This window comes from Herpailurus yagouaroundi, unplaced genomic scaffold (assembly GCF_014898765.1).
Source record: "Herpailurus yagouaroundi ecotype Mexico unplaced genomic scaffold, PumYag 67793, whole genome shotgun sequence".
NCBI classification, from domain to species: Eukaryota; Metazoa; Chordata; class Mammalia; order Carnivora; family Felidae; genus Herpailurus; species Herpailurus yagouaroundi.
The window spans coordinates 9,923,191-9,943,173 of record NW_024420586.1 but is presented as its reverse complement, the minus strand read 5'-3'; the positions used below and the strand labels follow the sequence as shown (position 1 = coordinate 9,943,173).

Genomic DNA, 19,983 nt, shown 5'->3' with positions numbered 1-19,983 from the left:
GGTAGCCATTAGTTCATTCTCTGTAGTTAAGAGTCTGTTTCTTGCTTTGTCTCTTTGTCTCTCTTCTTTTTTTCCCCTTTGCTGTTCTTTTTTTCCCTGAAATTCCACACATGAGTGAAATCTTATGGTATTTGTCTTCCTTTCTTTGACTTATTTCACTTAGGCCTATACTCTCCAGACCCATCCATGTTGCGGCAAATGGCAAGATTTCATGCTTTCTATGGCTGAATAATATCCCTTTGCATCTATATACCACATCTTCTTTATCCATCTGTCTCTTGATGGACACCTGGGCTGCTTTTATATCTTGGTTGTTGTGAATAATGCTGCTGTAAACCTAGAGGTGCATATATCCCTTTGGATTAGTGTTTTTGTGCCTTTTGGGTAAATATCCAGTAATGCGACTGCTGGATCATAAGGTAGTTCTAGTTTTAGCTTTTTGAGCAACCTCCATACTGTTTTCCACAGCGGCCGCCCCAGTTTGGATTCCCACTAACGGTGCAGGAGGGCTCCTTTTTCTCCACATTCTCGCCAACACCTGTTGTTTCTTGAGTTGTTGATTTTAGCCTTTCTGACAGGTGTGAGGTGATATCTCATTGTAGTTTTGATTTGCATTTCCCTGATGAGAAGTGACAATGAGCATAATTCTTCAGCCATTGTTCAAATTACGTAAACTTGAAATGCAGTCAAGACCCAGTGATTCCTTCTAAGGAAGCAAGACTCGAGGTCCGGGGCAAAGATTAACTTTAGAAGTGGAATATTTGCATCATTAGCAAAAGGAAGCGTGGATAATTAAAATAGTCTGAATGTACAATTCACTTGACAGATAGTTACTGAAAGTGTACCAGGTAACAAGCACTAAGTTTTGTTTTCGTTTTTGTTTTTGTTTTTAATGAATAAAATTCTCAGAGTACCTTCTCCCAGACGGATAACCTTTAAACAATGATTTGAGTGAAAGTGTTCTTACTTGTAAGGTGATCCCCTGAAATACCCGTAGGAGAGTGGGACCGGGAAATAGGGAAGAAGCCAATGATTGGGCCAATTATGGAGCAAGTGATTGCTGTGGGCCACTAGCATTCAACCCTGATGAGTGAACTCTGGGAGACAGCGAAAAACGCACCTCCCAGTTGTCACCCACAAAGGGTGATTCTCTTCCAGCTCTCGTCATTGGCTGATTCATTTGTCAATCCTTGACAGTAAGATTTCTACCACTCCGCTAAAATTATTTTCTGTATGGTCTTCAGGGAATTCTGTGTGATCCAAGCCAAGGGATACTTTTGGCATGGGCCTTGGGGAGTCTGACTGGTTCCAAGCCCTGGCGCCTGCGCTCCCTATCGATATGACCTTATGGCCCTCCTTTCAAGCAGTCTGTTTCTTCCTCCGTTCAAGGAGGAGAAGTGGCAGCAACAGCAGCAGCAGCAGCATAAACAGTAATACCTACCTCATAAGATCATCATGTTGATTAAATGAATTAACGCTCGTATAGAACTTAAAATAGTCCTTTAATCAGTGGAGGTATTCGGATAAATGTTAATTATTCTGATTTTTATTACCTGTTGTGACACTTACGGCATTTAAAAGTGTCAACCACTCTTGCGTTTTTGAAATCCTTTCTTGCCCGTGTCTTTATGACAGTACCCTTTGCAAGCATTCCCCCTACCTCTCTAGCCATTCATTCATCTTCCTGGCTACCTCGGCTCTGTTCTGTCTTTACGTTCCGTCATGCGTTTTCCAGGACTTCGTCTTTAACCCTCTGTTCTGTTCGATCGATTTACATACCGTATCAATGAGAATGCGTTCCCATTGATGTCTTCACTGCTTCTCTGCAGTAATTTATAATCTGGGATTTCTCTCCCAAAATACACAGCTGTGCCATTGCACCTTCATTCCAAGTGACTAAAACCTCCCAATGGATAGGCCTAAGATTGAACTCATTATCTTTTCCCCAGAACCGTTCATCCTTTATTCTTTGGGTAGACAGTGGCCAACACCTTTATATGGCAGGCACCAACTAGAGACCGGGGAATCTGTCTTGACTGTTTTGTTTCCCCACCACTTAGCATAATGCCCGGTGTCTAGCAGATGGTAAATAAAATGGTGACTGGCAGGCTAGACGAACAGACTGTTGGTTTGGGGTGCTTGGAGGGATAGATGGATGGTTGAGTGAGTCTGTAGCCGGTACATTTATTTAGTTAAGTATTATCTGATGATCGCATACAGTTGAAGGTCAAGGATGAGAAAGCACACCCTTAGTGGGATGCACGCACCAAAGAACCATTTTATCTTGCCACATTGCACACGCACCACCCCTTTGGGATGAGCACTTTGATTGCTGTGACTCAACAAACATTCAAACGGTATGATTGAGATAATGATCTGGGTTGTGAAAGTTTCCTCCTTTTGGCTCAATGAAGACATATATACCCATATAATAGGAAGAACTATCTTACTTCTTCCTCATAGGACGGCCTATTCAAATATGGAGATTATGTCTGCCCTACTGAAATGAACTATAAGATGTATGAAATATTCACGGGCATGATTGCAAATGGCTTACCATGTTTATATCAAAAATACGAGGCATTTAAAATTTTGCTAGCGTAATAAAATGTCACTAATCAAGGCTGATTAATGCAAAGGCAAATTGGAATCAGAGACTTTTTAAGGAAAGCCAATTTTATTATTTTCAAATGCATATAGTATATAAAAATGGGCTAAGAAAAAAAGGTGCCAAGTATGCATAATAAAATAACCTGCTACGATAAGTGGAAAAATTGGTTCGTAATTGGAATATCAGTTATTTCTATGATTGATGGGGAAATATTTCAGAACATGTTAAGGCGTATTTATTTATATTTTCCACAGCTTTCTTATAAGAGCATTTATACTAGTCATTTTGCAAACTAAAGATTAAATAGAAGACTACTTAATAATTATATATCTCAGGGCACCTGGCTGACTCAGTCAGGGGACCATGCAACTTTTGATCTCGAGGTTGTGAGTTCGAGCCCCACGTTGGGTACAGAGATTACTTAAAGCCTGTTACAAATAAATAAATAATAACTGTAAATCTCAACTATGATAGGTACCGCACTACCTTGTGGGGCAACAACAGTGATGAAACAAACACACAAAACAGAATGGGGCTCAAAGATCAGAGAGAGAGACTGACATTTAAAACAGAGGTTCACATGTTACACACGCAAACAGAAACAAACCCAATAAAAACAATCATGCGTAGGGGCGCCTGGGTGGCTCAGTCGGTTAAGCGGCCGACTTTGGCTCAGGTCACGATCTCACGGTCTGTGAGTTTGAGCCCCGCGTCGGGCTCTGTGCTGACGGCTCAGAGCCCGGAGCCTGTTTCAGATTCTGTGTCTCCCTCTCTCTGACCCTCCCCTGTTCATGCTCTGTCTCGCCCTGTCTCAAAAATAAATAAAATGTTAAAAAAAAATTTTTAAACCCCAATCGTGCATAATGAAGGCGACTTACTTGGTTTTGCCTACTCCAGGTCCCAGATTCTTGATTTCATGTCACAATCACTAGTCTTGTAGGTTCTGTCTAGTTCTGATGCTTATTTACAGAAAATCTCAAGCATTTCTTTAACTCCTGAGTTCTCCTAACTTAACGGAGCCAACAGCAGGGTTAATGAAGAAGGTCTAAACTTAACGTCGTGAAGTGCAATTTTACAGTACTGTTCTGTGTACATTTTATCTCTATCCATAGCCCCCCTTGCCCTTCTCTCCTGTGGTCTCTACTCTGAGGGGCAGATCTGTGTCACCATTGGGCTCCCATGCTCTCTGCCTTCCGGTTGGTTTACCCACTCGGGAGACCTGTTAGGAAAAGCGAAGAGAGCAAGGGCAAAGTGAGATCAGGGTATTTATTCTCCTGGTTCCTTCCAGGGAAGTTGCCTCAGGCTGACAGTGTCCCTTGAGAAAAGATTACCGCGCCTCTCAAGGTGGTTTCTCCTGGTGATTCCCAGCTTCTGGACACTTCTCCCTCCCCTGAATTCTTGGTCCCAGATGTAGCCAACAGCTCCAATGCCTCAAGGTCCAATTTCCTGTATTATTTTTGGTGACTTTCGTTTACGCTGATTATGTTCTAATTTGTTCCTTTGTAAATAAATCTCCTAGATTATCCAGGCCAGATCACAGAGGAACATGTATGTCAAGCTAAGATATTTCAGAGGACAGTAGGGAGGCATTGAAGGGTTTAAATGAGGGATTGGGGTGATCATATTTATATTAGTTATTGCTCTCTCTGTAGTGTAGAAGTTGTGTTACAAAACAGACTCGAAGCAGTGGGGCCATACGGTCTTTTGCAGGTATGTAGGTGAAAAATGACAGAGCTTTGCAGTGGGAATATGTAAAAAGTGGGAAGGAGTTCTGTATGAGAGAATTTGGTAACCGCCTATGTATGGTATTCATCGAGACTTAAGGAAACATCTAGAATATTTGTCAGGTTTTCCTCATGGGATAAAGTTGGTAGTGGTTTTATTACTTATTTTCTAGGGCATTGTTTGTATTTTATGAAATGAGCTTCAAGAAAAGATAATGTGGTCCTTAAAAGAAAAAGACGATGTGGTATGTTTGTTTTTAATATATTAAAATAAAGTACTTCAGAGAAGAATTAATAGGGCATCTCCATCTTGGACTCACAACGATACCAAACAAATTGCCTCAGGATAAGGCTGTCTTACAAAATATAATCAGCATGGATCCTTAGATATTGTTACATTTCCAGGATGCCTATCTGCTCTTGGGTTGCCTCAGAAGAAGACCCCAGGAAAAGGTTTTGAGAGTGCATGGTTTATTTGGGAGTTGAGGGAAACAGCCAGTAAGGCAGGTAGGCAAGTCAATAAAAGATGGTGCGTTAACAAGCAGGTTCCTTCTTTGGGTCACTGGAGCTTTATCCCACTAGGAAAACTCTGGAACCCTTGTAAAACACATGCTCCCCAGTTACATACCCTGGTATGAATGGGACTCAAATACTCATGCCCCAATACCTACCATCGCTTCTTCCTTACAGGCTGCTCCTGGGAGGTGGGGCGACGGGAACCATCAACTCCCTGGTAGATCTGGCCGGCCACTCAGATGGCAAAACAAATTCTTTGGGGCCCCACAAAGCCTTTGAGGAATGAATTTCCAATGACAGTGTCAGAAGTCAGGTTGTTGGGCTCTCAAGTGCTAAGGGCAAGGCAATTCAGGCGTTCTGCTATCGTACCTTTCTAAATGATTATTCATATTTGACTCTGGGGATTGGGAACAAGACAGAGCTGAATATTTACGTATACTACTGATGTTCTAGGTCACCTTCAGGAAGATAACTTAACCTCCTGTTTGCCACTGAACAAGAAAGGAATTCGATTGTCCCTTATCCTAGCTGTAACACAGTGAACAATGTTTTAAATGAGTACTAGAAACGGTGGGGAAATCTTTGAATGTTAAAATTCAGATATCTTCTCCAGATCTGCATTCACTCCTATATATTCATTTTTTTCCTTTTATTCCAGTTGAAAGAATTCAGAGTCAGTGGGATGAAGTACAGGAGCACCTTCAGAACCGGAGGCAGCAGTTGAATGAAATGTTAAAGGATTCCACACAATGGCTGGAAGCTAAAGAAGAAGCTGAGCAGGTGCTGGGGCAGGCCAGAGCCAAGCTGGAGTCATGGAAGGAGACTCCCTACACAATGGATGCGATCCAAAAGAAAATCACAGAAACCAAGGTTAGTATCACAGATATGTCCTTAAAATAAAATACCAGTGGTACTGGATAAAATTATAATATGGATGAAAATTGAATGCTTTTTAAGGTAAACGTATGAAAAGAAAATTGCGTTTAGGCTGAAATGAACAGTAGACTTTTCAGCCAAGGTAGAGATTAGAGGAGAATTGATGGCTAATAGCAAACTTAAAATTAATTTTGTTTAATCGGGATATCATCGGCTGCTTTTCATAGTATACCATTTTTTGAGATCACTTCATAGCTGATGTCCAGACTTATGTGGTAGCATGAAGGCAGGGGGTTGGGATTACTTCCTTCGTAGAAAAAGGAACAGGTCTACTCCTTCCTAAGTAGGGCCCTGAGTGGAGAAGGGAGGAGATGTGTAAGGCAAGGCAAGGGTAAGGTGTACTCTCACTTTCTCCTCCAGGTCTTTGACCTCCAGACCAATCTCTCTACTTCTTTGTCTTCCTTCTCTTCTTCCTCTTCTTTCCCCCCAAAACTCCATCATGTATCTGTCCATCTCATGATCTAGAGCTCTCTGGGATACAAGAAAGAGAACTGGGAAAGGAAATAATATTTGTTTAATGGCCATGTTTTATCAAGCATCACGCATGGTGCTTTCGATGCATTTTAATTCTCTCCAACCCCCTACTTATGGGTCAGTTGGGAAAGACCTTAAATGCTAAGCAGAGAAGTAGCACAGTGGGAACTTGATTAGATTGAATTTTTGATTAAAACCCTCTATAGAGTTTTTTTTTCTGGTGGAAAAAGGCCTTCTGCTAAACAATTGTCTGAATCACAAATTAGCTATGTCATCTGAGAAAAAGAGCCTTACATTGTGGTTTTCTTGGATGAAGTGGCTTCCATTTCTAAATTAGTCAGTGTTTAGGCTGTGCCGAGCTACATAGCATATGTGTTTGTGCTAGGTTTATTTAAAAAATAAACCCTGATTTCTCAAGAATTTAATATAATAATGATTAATTCCTTGGTTGTGTCATAGTACAGTGCAGGTTGAAGAGTCCTTCCTGGGAGCGCTCTCATAAATAGTGACTTGAGGAATCCAGGCTTTTCCAATTTTGTGAAACTGTCATCTTGAACTCATGGCTGCCCCAGGTCACTGCAGGAGAGTAAGAGAAAACGTGGCCAGTTTATCCATGGGGTTCTATGGACAGGCCTGGAGATTATGTACATCATCACTTCCACCCACATCCCATTGAGCAGAACGTGCTCCCAATTTAACATCAGGAAGAGTAAATGGGAAAAGTGAGCTAGTGAGTTTTTAGCCAGACTCTGCCGTAGCTACTTCTCCAAAGGACCTGAGCTGCTATGAGGACAAGATTTTTGTTTACATGACAAGAATGTTAGAAAGTCCCATAGGATTCTATAGGCTTATCATTAGCTCTGTTGGAAGCAATTGTTTCTTTCACGTGGTAGGTACATGTGGCCACTAAGATTTTTCTCCTTGGGGTGTACATAGAAGATGTAGGAATTTCTAATGATGATGTTCCCAATTCTTGGTTTGACTATGGGAAATATAGAATTCACGTAGCTACTCTTGAAGGCTGTGGTCTTACCCATAAGGTACTCGGTATGCTATGCGATTTGCTTTTCCTCTCCAAAAACTGAGGATTCTACGAATCTAGCAGATCTTGAAACAGAGGGGTTAACTGGTAGAGAGGAATTAACAAGGGAAAAGAGTTTGGACTGGACCCTTGAGTTGGAAGAGGGGAAGAAGAGATGACAGGCATATAGTGATAAATTTGATGAGGACAAGAAGACTCTGCAAGTTGGCACATGAGAAATCTTAAAACCTACAAGAATCTTAAAGTGATGGCAAGAGTGATTAGGGTTTTATAGCTCTTAGAAAAGCAAGGGGCTTAAAAATAAGAGAAGAAAAGAGTTGCAAAAGAGAATATGAAAGGATAAAAGAAAACAATTTCATCGTCAAAATATGTAATGTGTTTTAAATACCTAAAACAGAGACAAGATGGTATTATAATCGCTCTCCTTGTCATACTTTTAAAATAAAAATTTTGCTTTTGAATTGTCTTTCTAAAATGTCATGATAAAAATGGCTCAGCCGTTATCTATAGAAACTGATGTTTTTGTTTGTGTTATATGTTCAGGAATTAAATTATATATATATATATATTGGGGCGCCCGGGTGGCTCAGTCGGTTGAGCGTCCGACTTCGGCTCTGGTCACGATATCACGGTTTGTGAGTTCGAGCCCCGCGTTGGGCTCTGTGCTGACAGCTCAGAGCCTGGAGCCTGCTTCAGATTCTGTGTCTCCCTCTCTCTCTCTGTCCCATCCCCACTCATGCTCTGTCTCTCTCTGTCTTAAAAATAAATAAAACATTAAAAATAAATAAATAGATTAATTCATTAATTAATTAATTATATATAATTTCAGTGTAAGTTCATTATATGAAGATGACCAAAGCTGTAATTTTCACATCCATTTCATAAATGACATATGCTAAAGCTAAAAGTAATTCAAGTGCTAATACTAACATTTGGCTAGTACTTGCTCTTTGTCAAAAATTGTGCTAATCACTTCACATATATTGGCTTATTTCACCATCTCAAGAACCTTCCATGGAGACTACTATTGTTCCCTATTTACAGGTGAGAAAATTGAAGGCCAGAGAAGTTCAGAAACTCCTCTTCAAAATGACAGAGTTAGGATGTGAATGCATAGCACTTACTCTTGTAGATGACCTCACATACGTTCTCTTCTACCCATTGTCTTCTATGTGGCTAAGACAAATCAAGAAGACACTGTAAAGATCAGAAAGGGAGACACCTGTCATTATGAATTGACCAATAAGATCGTATAAGCCAACAGGCAGAAAATGAAAATAATGAAAATAGTATACAGGGAACAGGTTTTCATATTCTGTTTTACTATGAAAAGCTAAAAAGACAATTGCAAAGTATATCCCCTTTTTTAATGGAACTACAATTTTTAATTCTTCTAAAAGTCAGAGAACATAGGGCTGCCCGGGTGGCTCAGTCGGTTAAGTGTCTGACCTCAGCTCAGGTCGTCATCTCATGGTTCATGAGTTCAAGCCCCACGTCGGGCTCTGTGCTGACAGCTCAGAGCCTGGAGCCTGCTTTGGATTCTGTGTCTCCTTCTCTCTCTCTGCCCCTCACCCACTCATTCTGTGTGTGTCTCTCTCTCTCAAGAAAGGAATAAACAATAAAAAACATTTAAGCGTCAGGAAGCATATAAAATGGAGATCTGGCCCTGATGTCCAATATGTTTCACTACTGAGTGGTAATAGTTGGCTTATCACTTACAATCGCCTTTTATGAAGAGAGGGTAAAAATAGACATAAAGAGGCATTGGATAATTTGAGCAGGATCTCCTTGCTCCATAAACCCTTTCGGAGTCTATGTGCCTAAGATCAGAAGCGAGCTGGTGAGCCTGGTGAGGCAGTCATCAAGCTGTGGCTACAGAGGTGGAGAGCTGTGATTGAAGCAGGCAGCCTCCCTTGCAGCAGCCCTCACTGTCACAATGCAACGGTTTCAAAGGCAAGCCCTAGTAGGATTCTACTCTGAAAATTTAAGCCCGTCGCCTTACCTGAACTAAAGAAAAATTCGTCTACCATTCTGATATTTTGATGATTCATAATTGCTCATCTTGGCCCCTAATCTCTGCCATTTATTGTCTACATATCTTACTTGTCCTGTAATGTGGACAAAATTTGGAATTCTGATTTCAACCTTGGTATCATTGTATAAATATTTATATGTATTTCTCTATATAACGTTTAATAATGATCATTTTAAATTATTTTCAATATCTCATTAAGTCCCGTCCTTAACCACTTCCTTACCGATTGGACATTCAGGCAGCCTCGTCCTCTGGGTTAAAAAAAAAAAAAAAAAAAAAAGTAGTGGAGACAAAATGGGGACAGTAATCACCCCTTCACAGAATAGGAATGAAATCTGAGATAACATCTGGGGAAAGTCCATCTTGAAAGCAAGCTGTGGATAGCCCATCATGTCAATAAGTAGTCAGCAGGTGGTTAAGAGATGCCCATTGTATACGTATAATTTCTCTCCGGTATATCCCGTAACTTTTTGGAAACAAAAACATAATGGGAGTTAGCAGTTGATTTTGTTCACCACCTGACTTCAGTTGACCTTCTCCATGGCCCTAATAAAACAATAATGTTTTTTTGAGATGGAAAGACAGATGTCAGGGAAAATCATACAGGATTTCCATTCTAATCAAACTCCCTTCCAGTAAGCTATAACAGAATCCTATGAGAGATGCTGCCATTTAACTTTCATAAGCAGTAAGATGGTGTGACATTGGCACCTAAAACTGCTAGCAGTGGTCATCATGGGACTATTAAGATCGGTCCAAACGTGGCAATGAATTCTTTGGAAAAATTATCTCTTGGTGATTTTAAGCTTTCTTTTCCAGTGTCAAGAGAGATTTACCCAGGCTCAGAGTTTTCATTTATTTTTTCCCCTTTCAGCTTTTGAAAGAGAAATTCCTTTTTTGTCTGCTTTGTGATTGCTTTTGTGTCAAATTCAGCATAAAAGCCTTTCAAATGTGACGGCATTAGCTGTTTTGTGCTTGGCTGAGCTAAGAGTACATGAATTCAATAGAGAAGTGAAATCTTGTTTGAGCCTAGCTGATTTGGCTCTATAATACTTAAAACTATCTGAGGCGAAAAATCCAATAATTTATCAAATTAGTAAATAAACATTTCCAAGGCTGCAAAATAGATGTTTTGAAGACGTTCTTTAGGGAACTTGAAACATAGATACACTGTAATCGTGTAACTACTTTAAAAAGTTGTCCTTATTATATATAGTAAATACAGTAGTTCTTTGAGGGTCTCCAATTATTTTACTAGGAAAGAAGCCGGTGGAGAGCTTTTTCAAATATGGAAGTAGAACATTGTAGTTTTAATTATTTGGGGGGGTAATGGGCGGTATTAGACAATATCCTAACCTGCCATAAGGATACGCACAGTAGTGGAAGCTGAATCCTTTTTCCACATGTTTTATTTACTTTTTGACGTGCACAAAATTAAATCAGCAAATTGATTAACCCTGGTAGTTGGAGGTTTGGATTTCTGATACTGTAATGCAAAAATATCAGAAATCTTCTTGCTGGGACCTGCCGCGGTTTCACGCATTTTCTTTACTCCCTTTTGTTCTCTCCTAAAGCTTCCACGTGATTAAGGAGAAAGAATCAATAACCTGATAGTACTTTTCCTCCCAAAGTATGTAGGAAGCTATTAAACTTTTCAAAGCGTACAACCAGAGTGATTCGTACATCACTGATAGAGCAGAGGAGGTAATGGGCTAGTGTCCCCAGGTACTGCTATACCATATAAATATTTAGTGCAGAGCCCCCAAGACTTGAATAGCATTATGTTCTGATTACACCATGTTTTGCCTTGTTTCCTTTTCATAGTTTAACGTCTACCATGCTTGAAAATATAATGTACCAACTGTGTAAACTCACTCCTCCATAAAAGCAACAAATTGCAAAAATGGTCAAAATCGCCTTCTCTGAACTCTGGAAATTAAGCAAAGGTTCACAACATTATATAAACTGCTGAACTTCAGTAAGAAAAGCAGGGTTTGAGGCTTTTTAACTTGGCTCATTGCCATCACTTTCTCCCTGCTGCATCGTAGCTTTGAGAATCAGCAGCCTTAGGGCCACCAGAGAGGAAAGACCGGGAATGGACTTCATCAGAAAGACCCCTTTAATTCTCAGAGCTTTATTACTATTTGGCCTGTCTTGCGGCTCCCTAGAACAAACCTGTACACAAGGCCTTGTCATTATTTGGCCTGACTTTGCACTAACTCCCCAGAAAAAGCCCTATCCTCAGAGTGTTTATCCAAAACAACCAGCAACATTGTTTAAATTGTAACTGCCTGAAACTGTGATTCCAGTTGAGATAATCATGGTCTAGAGAAAAACTGAAAAGGCAGATCTGGGGAATGAGATGTCCCCAGCGGTCCTTGAAAAACTCTGACATTTTCCTGGGATATCTAGAAAGCTACATGCACATCTTGCCAAATAGAAAATATCAATAAATGAATACAAATTACAAACAGGAATCAAATAGAGATTCTGGAGTGTGAGAGTGTAATGATTGAAATTCTTACTGGAGCGGCTCAACCTCAGAGTTGAGCTGTCAGAAGAGTCAGTGAACTTGAAGACAGGTCAATGGCAATAATCCACACCAAGGAAAAGAGAGAAGGAAAATAATTAAAAACACAGGAAGTAAATCTGACAGAATTGAGGGGAGAAATAAACAATTCACCAAAAACAAAGGCTTCAGTCTCCTACTTTGAGTAATGGATAGACTGAGCAGTAGATCAACAAGGAAATAGTAGACTTAGAAAGACCCTGTGAATTAGCAAGACCTAGCACTCTTCTGTAGAACATCCCACTCAGTAATAACAGAGTATACATTCTTTTCAATTGCACATGGAACATTCTGTAGGATAGATGATACACTAGGTCACAAAAGAAGTCTCAATACATTTAAAAGGATTATAATCACATAATGTAGGTCCTCTAGCCATAAGTAAATAAAATTAAAAATTAATAAAAGCAAATTTGGGAAATACGCCGATATGAGAAAATGATACAGTACATTCTTAAATAACCAATGGGTCAAAAAATAAATCACTAAGGAAATGCAAAAATACTTTGAAATGAATGTAAATAAAAACACAACTCACTGAAACTTGTGAGGTGCAACTAATGAATTTTTAGAGTGAAATTTATAGCTATAAATACCTCAGTTAAAAAAGAAGAAAGATCTCAAATAAGTAACCCAATCTTCTACCTTAAGAAACTAGAAAAAGAAAATTGAACCTAAAGCAAGCAGAAGGAAGGAAGTAATAAAGATTAGAGTGAAATCAAGGAAATAAAGAAAAGAAAAATGAGGGAAAATCAAGAAAATTAAAAGTCAGTTATTGAAAAGATCAACAATTTTGACAACCCTTTAACTGGACTAAGAGAGAAGAGAGAGAAGGCTCAAATTACTCACCGTAGAGGTGAAGGAGGATACAATCCTACCAAACGTATAGAAATAAAAAGGATTATAAGAGGATGTTATGAATGGAAGATATAAGAAATATGAATACACCTATAACAAATAAAGAAATTGAATTGATCATTTTAAAATTTTCCCAAAAAAAGACCCAAGACCAGATGGCTTCACTGGTGAACTTTACCAAATATTTATTTTGTTTTAATTTTTTTTTCTTTTTTTTTTTTTTTTTTAGAAAGAAAGAAAGTGTGAGCAGGGGAGAGGGGCGGAGGGAGAGAGAGAATCCATGCTGGGTGCAAGGCTCAATCCCACAACCCTGGGATCAGGACCTGAACTGAATCCGAGAGTTGGACACTTAACTGACTGGGCCACTCAGGTGCCCCCAAGATGAACTAATACCAGCTTTTCACAAGCTCTTCCAGAAATTAGAAGAGAAAGGAATACTTCCCAGCTGAAAATATCACCAGAAAAAAACTACAAACCAATATACCTCATGAATAGAGACTCAAAAAGCCTTAAGAAAAATACTCTCAAACCTAATAAAGCACCATATTAAAAGGACTGTATACCATAATCAAGTGAAATGTATTCCAGGCATGCAAAATTAGTTTAACATACAAAATTGAATCAGCGTACAGATTTTCCTTGACTTACAACGGGGTTGTCTCAACAAACCCGTCCTAAGTTGTAAATATTATAAACCAAAAATGCATTCAATACACCTTACCTACCAACCATCACAGTTTAGCTAGCCCACCTTAAACATGCTCAGAGCATTTACATTAGCCAACAGTTAGGCAAAACCACGTAACACAAAGCGTATTTTATAATATACGTATTTTATAATATAAAGTGTTACATATCTCATGTAAGTTATCGACTACTGTACTGAGAGTGAAAAACAGAGCGGTTATATGGGTACAGAAAGGTCATAAGTGCATCGCTTGCTCCCCCTCATGATAACGTGGCTGATTGGGAGCTGCAGTTCACTGCCACTGCCCAACGTCAGGACAGAGTATCATACTGCATGTTGCTAGTCTGGGGAAAGATCAAAATGGAAAATCCAAAGTATGCTTTCCACTGAGTATCTGTCACTTTCACATCATTATAAAAGTTTTAAAAAGTCATAAGTCAAACCATCATAAGTTGGGGCTGTCTGTAATGTATCATATCAGTAGAATAAAGGGCAAAACCCACATGGTCATCTTAATAGTTGTAGAAAACGCATTTGACAAAGTCCAAAACCCTTTCGTGAAAACGCACGCGCGCCCGCGCGCGTGCGCGCGCACACACACACACACACACACTCAACAAATTAGAAGCAGAAGGTGTTGTAGGTTGAATAGTGTCTCCTTAAAAAGATGTGTGGAAGACCCAACCCCTGGTACTTATGAGTGTGTCCGTATTTGGAAATCGGGTCATTGCAGATGTGATCAAGTTCAGATGAGGTCATACTAGAGTAGGCTGGGTTCTTAACCACATATGGCCGGTGTCTTTATAAAAGGAGGAAAAGAGGCATACACAGAGCGAAGAATGTCATGTGAAGACACTGACAACAGAGCAAACACTGCGTGACAACAAAGGCAGAGATTAGAGTGTGGCAGCTGTAAGTCAAGGAATACCAAGGATTGACTGGCACCACCAGAAGCTGGAAAGAGGCAGGGAAGGATTCTTCCTTATAGGTTTTAGATGGAGCATAGTCTGCTGATACCTTAGTTTGGATCTATCCTCCAGAACTGTGAGACAATACATTTCATCATTTTAAGCCACCCAGTTTGTGATACTCTGTCTTGGAAGTCCTAGGAAACTAATACAGAAGGAAAATGCTTCAACCTAATAAAGGGCATCTAAGAAAAACCTACAACTAGCATCATAGTAAAGAGAATGAATGCTTTCGCCTGTGATCACGAACAGGGTAAGGATGGCTGCTCTAACCGTTTCTATTTACCAGTATACTACAAGTTCAGGCCAGGGAAACTGGGCAAGAAAAATAGATAAAAGTCTTCTGGTTTGGAAAGGAAAAAGTAAAGCAATCTATTTGCAGATGACATGATCTTATATACAGAAAATCCCAAGGAATATACTAAAAGAATATTAGAACTAATAAATTCAGCAAGTTTGCAGATTGCAAGGTCAAAATACATAAATCAGTTATTTTTCTGTACATAAGCAGTGAATAACCTAAAAAATGAAATTCCGAAAACACTCCATTTACAATAGCATCAAAAAATAAAACACTTAGGAATAAAAGAAACCCAAGACCTGTCTACTGCCAACTACAAAGCACTGTGGAATGAAATTAAGGAAGATCTAAATAAATAGAAAAAATATCCCATGTTTCCCGATCAAAAGACTTAATATCGGTAAGATAGCAACATCCTCAAATTGATCTGCAGACTTCACGCGAACCTCATCAAAAATTCTAGCTGGGCTTTCCGCAGAAATAGTCAAGTGGCTCCTAAAATATATACTGAAATGCAAGGGACAAAGAATAGCCAAATCAGCCTTGAGAAGACAACAAAGTTAGAGGACTCACAATTCCCAATTTCGAAACTTCCTACAAAGCTACCGTCATCAAGACAATATGGAACTGACAAGAATATGGCACATAGATCGATGGAATAACGTTGAAAGTCTAGATGTAAATCTTTGCATTTCAGGTCAATTGATTTTTCACAACGTTGTTAAGACTTGCGAAGATTGTTAAGATGGGAAAAGAATAGTCTTTTTAAAACCTTGTGCTTGGATTATTAAATATTTGTATCCACATAATGAAGTTTGACCCGACCTGACACCATACACACAAATTCACTCAAAAATGGATTATCATAGGGCAAAATATAAGATTTAAAAATCTTACAAGATAACATAGGAGTACGATAAGTTAGGTAATGTTTTCTTGCATATACATGATACCAAAAGCAAGAGTGACAAAAGAAACCATATGTAAGTTGAACTTCATCAAAATTAAAAACTTGTGCTGCAAACATTGTCATGAAGAAAGTGAAAAGACAGCCCACAGAATGGGAGAAAATATTTGCAAATACCAAATATGGGACTTATGTCCAGAATATATACAGAACTTCAGAACTCAACCAGAGCAAAAATACAACCCGATTACAAATCAACAAAGGATTTTAATAGACTCTTCTTCAAAGAGGAGGTACAAATGGCCAATAAGCCCATGAAAAGATTGTCAACACCATCAGTCGTTAGGAAAATTCAAATGAAAACCACGAGATACCGCTTCATACTCACTCGGATGATTAAAATAAAAAGACAATAATGAGTGTTGACAAGAATGTGGAATAACTGTAACCTCATCCATTGCTGTTGGGAGTGGAAAATGGTACAACTTTGGGAAAAACTTCGGCATTAACACGAAATTACTCTCTGACCTGACAGTGCCATACTCGGGTGTGTATCCAGGAGAAATAAAAACATACATGGCCACAAAACCTTTATACGGATATTGGTAGCAGAGTCATTGGTAATAGCCAAGAAGTGGAGAAGCCTCACATGTTTGTCAACTAATGAATGTTTTTTTTTTTAAGTGTGGTCTATCCAGCCATGGAATACTATTTGGCGATAAAAATTAATACAGTACTGGTACCTGCTATAACATGGATGAACCTGAGAAACACGATGCTAGGCGAAAGAAGCCAATCACAGAAGATCACATATCGTTTGAGTCCGTTTGTGTGAAGTGTCTAGTAAAGGCTAGGGGAGAGAGAGAATGGGCAGTGGAAAGTGACTATTAGTTGGTGCAGGGTTTCTTCTGGGTTTGAAGAAAATGTTCCAAAATTAGATTGTGGTGATGGCTTCCTAATTCGTTGAATATACTAAAAACCACTAAATTATACACTTAAAATGGGTAGATTTCATGCTACGCAAATTATTTCTCCAAGCTGCTTTCAAGAGGTTATGCCTTCGTGTCATTAAGATCCAGATCTTTTCTTGATTCTTCCAGTTTATAAACTGCTTTGGAAACATAGTTTCTCAACATGTATTAGCAACAGAACCTATTCTGTATGAGTTATTATAGTAGCTTACTCTATCCCTGACCCTGGCCCCAGATTATGTAGATATAATAGAATTGCCCTTCTGGAGATAGGGTTGTACCTGACTAGGTGTATCTGTCAGGATGGTCTAAGTCGTACTACAGTAGCAAGATCCATGTCTAGAGGCTCAACACAAAGTTTATATTTTGCTCATGTTACGTGTCCGTTGTGGATTCACAAGAGGGTTCTACTTAGCTTACTCACGCCGGGACCAGAGCTGATAACAGCGGAGTCTTGATACATACTTCCATGATTCAGGAGGCAGGGAACATGAATGATGCCATCGGTTCATACAACTTCTGCCTGTAAGTTACACGTAGTCAAAATCAGTGACATAGCCATCCTTGACTCAATGGGGGTGCACGTGGCATGATAAGGCCCCGATTGCTCGCGGAAAATAACATCTTCTACCACAGGAGGCTCACGGGGTTGGAAAAATAGCCAAGACAAATGCCACTTTCTGAGGATCTGTCCTCTGGCATTCTCTCTGGAGTCATTTCTACCCGACCATTTCCATACCCTCTCAACCAGACTTCTCTTAGATGCCTGGAGAGGCTGGGTGATTTCTTAATTACAACACTACTTAAGCCTTTTAATAAAGTCAGCAAATTACAGAGGGAGCCCAGATAAAGAGAATGCTTTCTAAAATGTCATAATGAAATTAAGGTAATGAAGTACCTTGCAGGGCTCTCCTCCCTTCATTTCGTATAAAACTTATTCCAAAGAAGCCAGAAGAGAAATGGGGCCTGAAAGTAAAGAGGGAGGAAAATAAATTGTATGCCATTAGTTTAATTATGAAAATTCATTACATGAAGCCATGTAAGACAGAAAATAATGGAACTCTAATGGGTTGGCCGATAACACATTTACTAGCCTGCTCTCAGCTTGTAGTCATTGTTGAAAGGACAAAAAAGTAACAACTTTGGTATGTAGTCCTCAAAGCTATTGAAAAGATTAATCATTTCCAGTAAGCTGGGAAATGAGGGCCATTTTCTTAAATAGTATCCCCTGTATAGACTGTTACCTTCTGAAACAGAGTTGGTAATGTCAGAGGTTTAATAGATGAATCTTGAAGTTAATGGTGAGAGGCTTTACTTTTGAAATAGCTTCCTTACAGATATTTTAACATTTCTATTATAAATCCATAAAGAGGTTTTGTAGGTCATTTTAATTCACACAAGCAAGCAAGAGTGTTTCTTTTTCCCAATAAAGATTTGTGGAATATTAATTCATACTTAGGACTAAATTGTTTAGTGATTTTTTTTGAATAACCCAAATCTCTGCTTTTTTCTGCTGTCTTTGTTTGGCAATGTCTTATTTTATTATACACAATAATTTTCCAATCATGCTATAATCACCAAGGAGACTATTGTATATTCTTCAGTGTTCAATTATAATAAACCCAATCGTTTGCCTTAAATCCCTCTATATGGAAGCATATCTTCTTTAACTAGATTGAACCCTGAGTATTGGAGTCGAGAAACCTGCATTTTGGGGACACCTCTTTCACTGATTGGCTTTGTCACCTTCAGCAAGTCACTGAACCTTTCGGAGGTTTTGGATTATCATATGAGCAATGATGGGATTGGGTCAGAGGAAAGGAAATGGAAAGGAGTAAACAAAAGATGAGAGTGGATGCACAGGTGCGGGTTCTAGATTTGAGCGCCTAGTAATCTAAGGAGAGAGGTTTGGACTTTGTCTTGTAGGCAACAGGGAGCCATCGGAAGGGTTTTACAGAGTAGTAACATGGTTCCATTTGCATTTCAAAAATATCACTTGAGCAGCTGTTTCCCCGGGTGGAGGGGCTGGTTTGAGAGTGGAGGAAGTGAGTCAGTATAAAGGTGGTTGGAGAATCCAAGTGAGAAATGGTGACAGCCTAAATGCAGACAGTGACAGCGGAGGTAGAGGACTTGCTGTAAAGGAAAATTGTGATAAAGCCGCTCTGCGCGCGTGCTCCCTGCCTTCTCTTCCACTGAAGGGTCAGTATGTGCGGGTGGAGAAGGTTGGGCTAACGACAGAACCTTGGAGAACATCAACATGTAAGAGAAAGATAGAAAAAGAACAACTTAAGCCATAAGAGATTATGGAGGAGACTCATAGAGAGGGGGCTAAGAAAGGATGGAACCTCCAGAAGAGACTCAGCAACAGCACTAATTGTTGCACATACATTGGTTTTTTTTTTTTTTAATATAATTTATGGTCAAATTGGCTTCCATACAACACCCAGTGCTCAACCCAACAGGTGCCCTCGTCCATGTCCATCACCCACTTTCCGCTCTCACCCACCCCCCATCCACCCTCAGTTTGTTCTCAGTATTTAAGAGTTTATGGTTTGCCTCCCTCCCTCTCTGAAAAAAAATTTTCCCCTTCCCCCTCCCCCATGGTCTTCTGTTCTGTTTCTCAAGATCTGTCTTTCTCTGACTTATTTCACTCAGCATAATACCCTCCAATTCCATCCACGTTGCAGCAAATGGCAGGATTTCATTCTTTCTCATTGCCAAGTAGTATGTCATTGTATATATAAACCACATCTTCTTTATCCGTTCGTCCGTTGATGGACATTTAGGCTCTTTCCATAATTTGGCTATTGTTGAAAGCGCTGCTATAAACATTGGGGTACACGTGCCCCTATGCATCAGCATTCCTGTATCCCTTGGGTAAATTCCTAGCAGCGTTACTGCTGGGTCGTAGAGTAGTTCTATTTTTAATTTTTGGAGGAACCTCCACACTGTTTTCCAGAGCAGCTGCACCAGTTTGCATTCCCACCAACAGTGCAAGACGGTTCCCATTTCTCCACATCCTCGCCAGCATCTGTAGTTTCCTGATTTGTTCATTTAACATTACATGAGAACCTAAGACTTTCCACAGATGTTGGCCCTTGGTGACTGGATCAGTTAACTATTTTTGCAAACGTTCTGTATAACAAAAAGCTTCAAAATGTCATTGGCACACAATAAGCATTTAATTTTTTTCAAGAGTTGACGGCTTGGCTGGGGTGGCACTGCTTTGTGCTGCAGGTTGACTGGGGTGGCTCCCTCCGTGTGTCACTCATCCTTCTCCAGGGACAGTCAGGCTAGCCCGGGGCATGTGTATCTCTTGGTGATGGCAGAAATGCATAAGGGCTAGCCCCACTGCAGGAGCACATTGCAAGCCTCTGTATCAC

The 19,983-nt window shown here is 39.7% G+C and overlaps 1 protein-coding gene across 1 annotated transcript in view; it reads left to right on the top strand.

Annotated features, from left to right (window-relative positions):
• DMD (dystrophin) overlaps nt 1–19,983 on the top strand; it is a 2,039,083-nt gene that overhangs the window by 1,481,206 nt on the left and 537,894 nt on the right. Inside the window, exon 53 of the mRNA XM_040468816.1 lies at nt 5,510–5,721. Coding sequence (XP_040324750.1) covers nt 5,510–5,721 — 212 coding nt within the window. The remainder of the gene's footprint in view (nt 1–5,509; nt 5,722–19,983) is intronic.